Source organism: Neopelma chrysocephalum, unplaced genomic scaffold, assembly GCF_003984885.1.
Source record: "Neopelma chrysocephalum unplaced genomic scaffold, ASM398488v2 Primary Assembly neopelma1_62, whole genome shotgun sequence".
Lineage (NCBI taxonomy): Eukaryota > Metazoa > Chordata > Aves > Passeriformes > Pipridae > Neopelma > Neopelma chrysocephalum.
This window is the reverse complement of record NW_020897719.1, coordinates 9,576,567-9,588,607: the sequence shown is the minus strand read 5'-3', so window position 1 is coordinate 9,588,607 and position 12,041 is coordinate 9,576,567. Positions and strand designations below refer to the sequence as shown.

General features: G+C 38.9%; 1 protein-coding gene across 1 annotated transcript in view; it reads left to right on the top strand.

The window, feature by feature from the left end:
- CTTNBP2 (cortactin binding protein 2) overlaps positions 1-12,041 on the top strand; it is an 84,173-nt gene that overhangs the window by 20,710 nt on the left and 51,422 nt on the right. Inside the window, 1 exon segment of the mRNA XM_027682156.1 lies at positions 11,541-11,765. Coding sequence (XP_027537957.1) covers positions 11,541-11,765 — 225 coding nt within the window.

Here is a 12,041-nt window from a genome sequence, read left to right as displayed (position 1 = left end):
AAGGTGGCTTTAGAGGTTTCTGGCAGCCAGTAAGGCAACCTGATTTGTAGCAGGTGTCTTTGAAAAATGATAACCATGTAGAAGGAGGAGCAGTAGATGTTACATTGTGTATAACAGAAGGTTATTGTTGTAGATAGTATGATGGCAGTTGTTGGCCATGGTGGCAGAAGTGAAGCATGAAATAGAAATCAGATAATGCCTTGTTGGCATTGTCATTTTTGCATATTGCAATTTCTTTGCCTAAAAATAATTTTTAATAAATATTTTGGAGTTAATGATCTGCAGATTGTATCCTTTCTCATCTGATTACTACTTTTGGTTTATTGATTTAATGGTGGTTGCACAGGCATTTTCTCTGCTCCTAAATATAGTTTGTCTTTACCAGTCCAATGAGTCTGGTTATGATTAGAGCTTTTACTTTCTTAATAATGGTTTACTGTACTTTTCTGAACATGTCTTTGAAAAAGTATTTCACTATTGCAAGCTATTTAATATTGATTGCAAGAAAAGAATGAAATAGGGATAAACCTCAGACAGGTTAGTAGATTAAATGATTAGTTTGGAAGTACTTAGTTTGGAATTGTTTCCTTATCTGTGGTTTATTTCAAGTTTTAAAGTAATGTAGCATGCTCTTTGAACCTAATTGAAAAAGTGTTTTTTGACACAACCTTAATGTTCAAATTTTGATTTGCCCCTATTTGATCATGGTTTATATATTGTATTTGTGTTAGTTTGTATTGCATTGTATTTGCTTTTCTTATAATCAGTGGGTTTTGTAGTAATAGTTGTGTAAGCATACATTTCATTATAATGGAACCGAGTCTCACCTTTTCCAAAAGATGTTGGGACTTCAGGAGCAGCAGTCCCTGGACTGATTAACCTGGATGATCTGAATGATCCCGATATTTTGATGCATATGAAGGCCTCTTCTAGAAATAGCTGACAAAATTGGTTTTCAGTTGTGTTATATCACTTCTTATGGTAGTTATTTGCTATTTGACAAAAGGGGACATTAAGCACTGAACAAAGCAAAACTTTTGGTAAACCATATTAAATCAGTCCTGTATCTGTGGTTTTTTAACTAAGCTTAAGCTTACTACTCAGGTAAATATCCTTATTCCAGGCTGTACTAAAATTGGAGACTACAAGCATGAAACTATGAGGCTTGTTTTCTACCATGAAAGCATTGTGGCCTTGCACTGCTAATATCCTTTTCACTCTTCATTCCAGCAGTGACTCTTAAACTGATCATAGTCTCTTTTTGTTTTTCACATAAAATCCGAATATCTTTATTGTTGGCAGGCATGTAACTGTTAATTTAGCTGAAAGTATTCTGCTGATTTCTTATTTGGATAATTACTTTGCCTTTCCCACTTGATTCCTCCTACCCTCGTTTCATCTTTCTGCATAATCCAACATAAAGTCAGTAGAGACAGATACACACAATATTTGTAAAAATAATAATAAAAATTTCCAACATCGTATTGATGTAAGTGTTTCTCCATTTCTGTGATCTTTGTGAATTATACAGATGTGCCTTTGTTGTTAGAGTGACTTATTTAAAATATTCTATCTGTTTGCCATCATTACTCACATTGCTGACAATGAGAAATGTAACTGGGTCATCCTATCTGTATTATTATGTTAGCTGAAATTTTCCATTTTTTAGTTAAGGGAACATGTATAGGATATTTCCTTTAAGCTAATAAATGGTACAGGTAATTTTGCTGAAGCAACACTAAAGTGCAGCTGAATACAGCTTGGTTTGTGTGTCTCTTCATATTACTGTTGCTTAAGAAAAAATGTATAAGGTTTGTTCTTGATTCTTCCAAAAATTATGATAGTAATTTGTAAAAAATAATTATGAATAAGATAAGAGATTTGATTGGGGTCCTTTTCAACACCTGTGAAAATACTCATACAGCAGCAATTACTCTCATTATGCTTGGGTGTATGTGTTCCCACGCTTTTCTCCCTCCTGCCCTGTTTTGATGCTGTTGTGACTGGTGGACTAATCTTTCCAACTGCTACTCTCCCAGACAGAGACATCTTAGAAGCTCTGGCAGTGTAGTAAAAATACTTAGCACTAGGTCTCTTATTAAAGCCAGCATTCCATTTTTATGAATAAATGGAAAATTTATAAAATAGAGCAACAAGGATTATAGAGAATTCTCTCTGAAATAGCAAAGTAAAATTTTAGCTACATATTGTGGAATTATAGACTGCTATATGAAAGTTTTTAAACTAGGAACTCTCTTGGTGTTTGCAAAGGGAATTCTAGCTGGAAAATTGCTTTGAAGTTTCAATAAACAGCATAAAATCCAAAATGTACAATGTGGGTGAGTATTGTATGTACTTTAAAATGTTCCATTCTAGCAATCAAAATTATTAATTACATGTATTTGTTCATTCAACTTCTTCACTAGAGGTAGTAGCAAGAATAAAATTCTTCTTGGAGGTAATATATATTCCTCTCACAATTTACCTTCAGTTGAGTACTGAAAATAATTTGAAAACATGGAATCCCCTTAATCTACCTCAAATAAATCTATATTGTAAATAGATTAGACTAGTTCAGTTGAAAGGGACCAACAATGATCATCTAGTCCAAATCCTGATCACTGCATGGCTGAACAAAAGTTAAAACGTGTTTTCAAGGGCATTGTCCAAATGCCTCTTAAACACTGACAGGCTTAGGGCATCAACCACCTCTCTAGGAAGCCTGTTCCAGTGTTTGACCATGCTCTCGGTAAAGAAGTGCTTCCTAATGTCCAGTCTAAACCTTCCCTGCACAGCTTTGAACCATTCCCACATGTCCTCTCACTGGATCCCAAGAAGAGATCAGCCCCTTCCTCTCCCCTCCCCCTCCTCTGGAAGCTGTACAGAGCAACGAGGTCACCCCTTAGACTCCTTTTCTTCAAACTTGAGAAACCCAAACTCCCTGGCCACTCCTCACAGGACATTCCCTCCAGTCCTTTCACCAACTTTGTTGCCCTCCTCTAGTCACATTCAAGGACCTTCACATCCTTCTTAAGCCATGGGGCCCAGAACTGCACACAGCACTCCAGGTGAGGCTGCTCCAATGCTAAATAGAGCAGGATAATCACCCCTTTTGCCCAGCTGGTGATGCTGTGTTTGATGAACCCCAAGATGGAATTTGTCCTCTTTGGCTGCCCAGGCACACGCTGCTGATTCATGTTGATCCTGCTGTCAGCCAGCCCCCCCAGATCCTTCTCTGTAGGGCTGCTCTCCAGACCCTCCTGCCCCAGTTTATGCTTGTGCCTGGTGTTACTCCATCCCAGGTGCAGAATCTGGCTTTTGGACTTGTTAAATTACTATTAATCATGGCCCTATGTTCCAGTTTATCTAGGTCCCTCTGCAAGGCCTGTTGTCCTCAAGACAGTCAACAGCATTTCCCAGTTTGGTATCATCAGTAAACTTTGTAATGGTCCATTTGTCTCCTGCATACAGATAATTGATGAATGTATGGAACAGAGCCAGCCATAGGATTGAGCCCTGAGGAATACCGCTGGTGACTGGACACCAGCCAGATGTAGCCCCATTCACTACAACCCTTCAACCAATTCTTCACCTAGCACACTGTGAACCCACTCATCCCACAGCTGGAGAACTTGTCCAGAAGGGTGTTGTGAGGGACAGTATCAAAAGCCTTACTAAAATCCAGAAAAACTACGTCCATCACCTTCCCTTCACACACTAAGTGGTTGACCTTATTATAGAAGGATATGGAATTAGTTAACAGCCCTTTCTATTTGAGCACCTGTGTTTACTGTGTCTGATGATGGCACGGTAAATGCATACTTTGCGTATTTTTTCAAATTCAATTTCAATGCAGTAATGTGGGATGGTATTTTAACTGAGATTTTGATAGCTTGAAAATATGAAAATCTAAATGCTCTAAATTAAAAAGAAACACATATTGATTTAGTGAAAGTTTTACTGCTATGCTTTTGGTATTTTTTGTTACTGAGGTGAAGAAGCTTTTTAACTGCTGAGCATGGAGGCTAAAGTCCTCTTTTTGATTAGAGATAAAATCAGATTTCCTTCAGTTCTTCAGAAGAATGGCTGACAGATTTCCATGCAATGAATTATGAATTGATTTGCATGAATTTGAACTATAAATTTGAACCTGGAAAAAAGTCATGACAAATGGTTATTTAAAGTAACCAGAGAGCTCAAGTCTCTTCTATCAGTTGAGACTCATTATGCGTATGAAAATCTGTATTATTTTCAGAAATAAATGTCTGGGCGGTTAGATAATCAGAGCGTCAAACAATGATTCTTCCTGACAAAATATTGGCCTATAATTTTCAAATGTTTTTTGCTTAATTGAGTAGCTCCAACAAATCACTTCAAGAAACTATATAATGCCACTGAAGAAGATTTATAAGCATATTCTCTTTCAGCCATCTTCCTCTTAAAAAAAAACAAAACACAACTATTACCCTTTCAGTTTTATTTAGAATGAAGGGCTCACCTTCATCTTTAACATAACATATAAAATACATTTTTACTGCCTCATCTTCTGTCCTGGTTAGTTTCAGAAAACCACTCCCTAATTCATATGTCAAGAGAAAATATTAATATGAACCTGTCAACATCTGTTGAAACAATTTTCATATATGTGGAAAAGGAAATTAATCAGAGGAACAAATGCTCTTGAAAGGAAGGAAATTTTGTTTAAGGGTTCTGGGGCAGCTTTAATTCAGTTCCATTGTTCCATAGCAGTGTAGGACATGCAGTGCTATTTTTGACGTTTATCATCAGTTGCTCCATGGAAGACTTGGACCTGCTGAACTTGGCAGATAAATGAAGAGGAAACTCTGAGATACATTGGGGGGAAAATGCAGTATTAATTTTAAAAACACTGCTGGTTATATATATTCTGTTACTGATTATGTCGTCTGATTATGAAAACTTATTTCAGTAAATGTGTGCAACTAATATCAACATAAATTATTAAGGAAATAAAAATAATAATATAACTTATGTGCCTTATTTTTTTTGTTTTCATTATTTGGCTTATTTTTTGTATATTAGTTGTATAGTAATAATAATAATAGTATTTCTTTTTCCTAACTTTTTTATGCTTTTAACTGTAAGTCCACAGTAAGATGGATACTATTTGAAGGCCTCCCTGCCCCCTTACTTCTCGTTTCAGTAACAGGGGCAAAGAATCCAATTAGATTTCATAATTTTCAGTTTGGTTACTGAAAACAGGTTTTTGTTTTCTTCTGAAGTGGAATGCAAGAAACAAATGATTACAGACAGTTCTTATATAGGATTTCCAGCTTTTCCCACAGGCTATCATCTAGATATCTCCACTCCTTTTGTTCCTCTCCCTGCACACGCTGCTGCTAGTCTTCATCTGCCAGCAGATAAATGGGGTCAGAGCCTGCAAAAAGTCAGCTTAAGACATGGAGGTTTCTGTGAAGGAGCTTGCAGATAACTTGAGATAATTTGAAAAAAGTTGGTGTAGGGATGAATGAGGTGTCTTGCTCTATGTGGTAGGAGGCAGGCTTCCTGAGAGTCATAAAAGAAGCAGTTAATTTTACAGCCTGATCCTTCAGATTTTTGTTGGCTGCAGACTTAGAAAACTTGAGAATAAACCTTTCCCTTGTGTTGTACAGCTGCGTAATCCCTAGGGATTGTTAAGTACTAATTTTTTATTTTTGAAAATATCACTAAAAGTTCTGTTTTCCAAGTCATCAAAAGTATTTTCATGATTCAAAGCAAGACATAAGACATGCTGTACCAATAAGTATTTGGTTGTTTTTCCTTCCTCTGAGAGCTTATTTTTGTCATTTGTTAACTGAGAAGATAACCAGCACCTACAAGCTAAAAAAATAATAGTCCTTGAAGGAATCACTAATTATGAAGTAATTAGGTTGGAAGGCACCTCAAGAGATCATTCGGTCCAGTCTTCTGCTTAAAGCAAGGCTAAGGTCAAATGTGGATCGAGTTGCAAATGGCCTTATCCGATCTGGTTTTGGAAATCTTCCAGTGGTAGAGGTTATATGTTTTCTCTGGGCAATGAGTTCCAGTGCTTATCTGCTCTCAGTGAGAAGAATTTGTGTCCAACTCAAATTTCTCTCATTAGATCATGGGAGAATTGCTACTTGTCCTGCCAGTGTACAGACCTCAAGCATCTTTCTCCGTTATTGCCCCTGTTTCTCACTGAAAATCCTATTTCTACTTAGCTCTTTCTTGAAGAGAAAGATATATGTTTTGATCATCTTTCACTCCTCTCTGAAGATATTTTTCAGATCAACTGTACTTTTTTTGGTAGTTCATCTTTGATCTAACATAATATAACAGGCAGCCATAAAGAAACTTTGGAGTTTAATTTTTTTAAGTAATAGTAGTTTTATTTTAATGTTTTGGATCTTGTATAAGGATTTAAAAATTCTATATAAATGTGATGTTCTTATTGGACTGAATTAAAAAGCTTTAGTAAGTAAGTTTAAGCTTTTGTTCTATTGCAGTAGTGAATTTCATTAATTAACTATTTAAAGGGGTTTTATCTTTGGGTTTCCATACTTTGTCTTGATTTCCTTGTGCTTACTGTCACTTTTCATTAGCAGTTACCTGATGGAGGATTAAGCTCAAGTCTTGAGGCATAATTTTGTGTACCACTGACGTAGTGTACACTGCAGAAAGTATCACTTCCTGTGGACATATTTTCATGCTTTTAAATACTTCCAGTCTCAGTCCTTCCATTAAAAGGCTCATTGCTGTGCAAGCAGGTATGTGCAGAAAACTAAATCTGATGGTTTATAAATTCATATAGCACCTTTCACAATGCAGCAGTCCTGATGACCTCCTATAGCAGGTGGATATTCTGTCTATTTCTGAAAATGTTCTGTATATTTCTGAAAATGTTCTGTTTGAAAATGAAAATTCATTATTCCTAAATCAACATTTAATGTTATTTTCTGTATATACTGCTGTGCGGTTGAAGTTAATTTGTGAAACACTGCTAATGTTGCTTTAACACAGCCACCAAATTATGCAGAGACTATTTTAAAGGTATCATGGTTTGAGACAGCCCAAAATCCAATTCTGATTCCTAGCCCCCCTCCCACATCTCAACCCCATGTGAGATGGGTTTTCCAGACAAAAACACAAGACTCAATATGGGGGGAAAGGAATATATTACAATGACTATACACACAAATAAATACTATAATACACTGCATACAATCTTAACTCTATATCTATCTCTACCATGACAATAATATTTACAATTGGCCAAATCTCTTCTCCCTCCAAATAAAAGTCCAGGAGAGAAGAAGAAAAGACCCCTTCCAGTCTCTCAGCAGCAGGTCTCTCTCTAGGCAGCAGGTTCTCTTCTTCTCTTCCAGGCAGCAGTTGCTGGCTCTCTGCCAGCACACACGAGGGAGGCCTCCAAGCCTCTCTCAGCCCTCCGTCTTCAAAACGGGGGTCTTTCCGTGGGCTGCGGTACCCCAGACACGGTTGCGTCACCACGGTCATATCACGAAGCACAGGGGTCTTCGTGACGGTCTGGTATCCTCAGGGGAAATCAAGCCCCTGTGCAGAGCTCCCATGCTCTGACTCAAAGATGGCTGCCAGCTTCTCTGAAGCTGCAGCAGCAGTGCGGGGGGCGCAAGGTCACCCCACACACACATTCCTTTGGCCGTCCTGGCTGAGCTCTCAGGAGGCCATGAGCTTCTTGCTCCTCTCTCAGCAGTGCTAAAAGCACTCTGAGGCTCTTCCATGATCCCTCCTCCCAGGAGGGGTCTCAAAGGAGTTTGGGGGGAAGTTTGGTTTTTCAGTTCTTACCCCCTGAAACTCTGTTCCTGCAGTGGCTCGGTTCTCTTGTCCTGCTTTCTGTTTTCCTTTCCTTCAGACAGCTCTCTGTCTGCCGAGGCTACATGCCGGCTTCTGCTGCCCTTTCGGTCCTTATCTGTTGGCTCTCTGCCACTGCTCTCGGACGCTGCTGTCTCCGCTGCTGCTCCCAGCGTCTCCCACTGCTGCCTACCGGGGAGAAACTCCCCCAGCTCCTAGCCACAGGCACTCAGCCCAGCTTAAAACTGTTCCGAGTCCCTGCAGCCCCCCAACCGGGGGCTGGGGGGGGGCAAAGCCTCCAAGGGGCTCCTCGTGGCCTCACCACAACATGGCCACCTCGTCTTCTAACAAGTACCACTGCTTCTTTTCCAGTCCAGAGAGATATGTTTATATTTTGCAGGAGCACTGATTGGGTCAAACCCCAAGGGTCACCACCCCCTCGGGGGTTACCACTTTTAGCTCCAGGGGGAAAACCTGGTTCAAACCACTACATTCCCCAGATAAAGACTGCCATAAAAGCAGTTATCTTGGTATTGCTACTGTCATAGTTTGAAATTGGGCCCCCCCGAGAGTAGGGGGGCTCAGAGGTGATCGGGTGCCAGGGCAGTGTTCCCTGGAGGTCCAGTCACCACTCATGTTGTTCACTTCTGCTCAAAATCATATATACACAGCACCGGAAGCTGTTGGCAGTTTTGCTGTTGGTGTCTGCTGTGTGTAGGTGTAGAGGGCCTGGGGGTGACTGGGCTCCTTCTTCCCCCCTCTGGGGGGGAGAGGGGAGCCCTGCGGCCCCCCAACTCTGCCTAGGTCAGAGTTAGAGGCAGCATTTTGAGTGTGTGCTGTGAAGATTCACAGCATCTGAGGTAAGAGGAGAGAGGCAGGCTTTGCAGCCAAGCCCTCTTCTCCCTGCTTTTTGCAGTTAAGCTGTAGAGGGGGGTCTTTTCTTTCCCTCCACTGTAAAGTGGAGGAGAGGCTCAGCACTGAAGCAGAGCCAAGGGGACGGGCTGATAACAAATCAGCTTGGCGCTCGGGAGAGGAATCACAGGCGAAATTGGGGACGGACCGAAGAGAGGCCCGGAGGATGTCTTTGCCGTGATCTAAACCCAGGACAGCCGAAAACCCGGAGGAGGAATCAACATTCCAGGATGCGGACGCTTGATAAGCTGGACTACACTGCAGCAGCCTACGAACCGAGGTATGAGAGGACAGACTCAAAACTATCTTCTTGGACTTCATGAGGAGAGAAAAACTGCAGCAAACAGCTGAAGGTTGGTTAGGGAGTGTTCAGGGACCCAGAACACTCCCACAAGAGAGAGACTGTGTTACTTAGCAGCCTTGGAAGGCTCTTCCTGGACTAAAGTTAAAGGGAGGGGCTTAAAAGGACTGATAGAAATGTAATATATATATATAGTTGCCTTTAGTTTGTACAGTATATTTATTTGTGTAAATAAATGTATATACTTCCCTCTTCCCCTATAGAAGCCTCTGGCCTGAAAATTTCTCTCCGGTGTTGGGATAAATTGTGGGAAGGGGTGGGGGGAAGCCTGGAAATTGGATTTTGGATTTCTAATGTGGCTCAAACTCTACCACAGCTACTAACTCTTATGACTTGAAATTCAATGCTGAAAGATGATATAAGAGAGAAAAAATTTCTCATTCTAGCATTTCTATTTCTCCCAACTGAGGTACTTTAGTGAATTGAAAAGGGACAGAAGTATTATTTAGAGGCTGGAGGAATCATGTAAAAAGCTTCAAGCCTAGCTTGTCTTTCTACCACTTTGTGTCAAGTTTTAGGGAAATACTCAACGTTTCCTTTCTATCAAGTTTCTGCTTTGTTTTTTATTCTGGTACCTTCTTTTTAAATCATACATCTTCATTCCACCATTGTGTTTTGTATATTTAGTCCTTGTATAGAAACATGGAAACATTTAATATTTTACATTTAGCTCCCTTTTGAGTTGGAAGCATTTTTAGATGATTTTGCTGTCTTTGGTTTGAGAGTTGCCAGTCTGTTTTACCCTGTGCTTAAGGTTATGCAATTATGGCTTCAGCCAGTCTGTCATCCCAAACCATTTGCTGGTTTTTCTACAGTCTTTTCCTATAGCCACTTTAATTTTTGTTTTGATTTTCATTCAGATGGAACTCAACCCTACTATATAGTTTCATCTTTTCCTTAGTTAATGAATCCAAACCCCTAGTCCTGTTACTATTTTGGCAGATCCACACTGAGTCTTTTTGTCTTGCTCTGTTAATCACTGTGCATGTTAGAGAACTTTTAACAGTATATTCATATTGCATGCATACAGTATGTGCCAAGAGGACAGCTGGTCATAGAAAAAACTGGAAAATACACATTATTTCACTGATTGACAATCCGTGTTTCCTTAAGGGCACGACTGATTGCCTTTGCCTCTAAGAAAGGTTAATCTTCTTGGCTTCTCTTTTTTGGTCTCTGGATTTAAGGATGGGGGCTCTGGTGGTCTTTTTTTATTTACAACTGAGCTGCTACATCTGTTTTTTCCTTTAGTTTGATATCTCACTTTGTATAAGCTAAGTGGCTTTTACATTGTTGATAATTTATATATGGACTGTGCCTCCATCTCCATTTAAATTCTTAACCTGCTTTGGTTTGTTATCCTGTTTGGCTGATCAGCAAAATAATCTGTTTATGGTTGGATTTTTGGCTTTGATGGTGTCCTTTACAAGAAGGTTGAATTCCTAAGCTGCATACTGTCCTGTATCTTCATCTTACAGAACCATGAGTTACAAATACAGCCCCTCTCCCCGGCTTTGTAATATTAATTTTTGAGCTAGCTATTTTATTTTATAAGTTAAAAATCAAGGGATTAAAATATTAGACTAATTAGGGATTATTTCCAAGGCACTTTATAAAAAATAGCTAGGTTCTATCAGTTTGTTTTTGTCTCTTCAACCCGTCGCTATCTGACTTTGTAAGCCAAACTAGACTTTAGGTCTGAATGAACTCTGTAAGCTTTTTCTGAAGTTATATTCCAGAGACCTGGGTTTTTTAATAAATATTTTCAAGTTCTATTTATACTGTTACATTGAAAAACAGACTAGAATTATTTCAAGCATCAGAATATGTAGGCACATATTTACCGACAAATTCTCATTTACCACAACATTTCAATTTTGTAGACAATATTTAGGAAAAAATTGGGCATTCACTAAGGTATGTTACTTGTAGTTAGTCTTTGGGGAGTTTTTCTAACATAATTCTTATGTTCTTCTTTGTTATCTCGTACCCTGAAATGTGTGTTATCTTTTGTGAGCTTTTCATATGTTACAATTTTAACTTCAAGCTTTCCAAATGATCTACTAACCCATTTGGTAAGCATTAGGCCTCTTCCTTCTCGTTTGTATCTCAGAATTGGCTTATTCTTCCTCTTTTTTTTTGCTTATTCTTCAAAACTGGATTTGAACCAAATCAAAGATAAATGTTTTATCTATTTTTGGAGGATTCTTTTTTCTGATGGTGTTTCTCTGCACTGTGGGTTTTTTCCTGATTTTTTGAGATAGATTTTTCTTTTAGAGATTGTAAATTAATAGCTCAAGAAAATACATTAAAAAACGAGTAATTTAACTTTCCCTATAGTTTAAGTCTCTTTTATGTGTGGATGTACTCCAAAGAATGCATTTAGTTTTATTTCTCTGGTTTTGTTTTGTTTGTTTGCTTGTTTGTTTTTTGTTAGGCCCGGCGCAAAGAGGTTTTTATCCAGGAGCGATATGGAAGATTTAATCTGAGTGACCCATTTCTGGCTCTTCAGAGAGACTTTGAGGCAGGTGCTGGTGATAAAGAAAAGAAGCCAATGTGCATGAACCCTCTGTCCATTTTAGAAGCTGTTATGGCTCACTGCAGGAAAATGCAAGAAAGAATGTCAGCTCAGTTGGCTGCTGCTGAAAACAAACAAAAAAAGGTATCCTGCTACTGACTTTTTCCTTTTCCCTCTCCTGATTTGTTCTTTCATGCCACTTTTTCAATTTGCATCTTTGTCTTGATTATCATTGCAAGTGTTATCACTTAATTGTCATATAGAGGGAGGTGCTGGTTTTCTAGTGATATTTTTTGTGCACACCTCATTTGTTCTGTGAATTTAGCTCTACTTATGGAATAAATGAAATATAACTGGTACAAGTTGATGCAGTGAATATATAAGTAGATATCTCAGTGTGAGCTGAGACAGCATCATCAC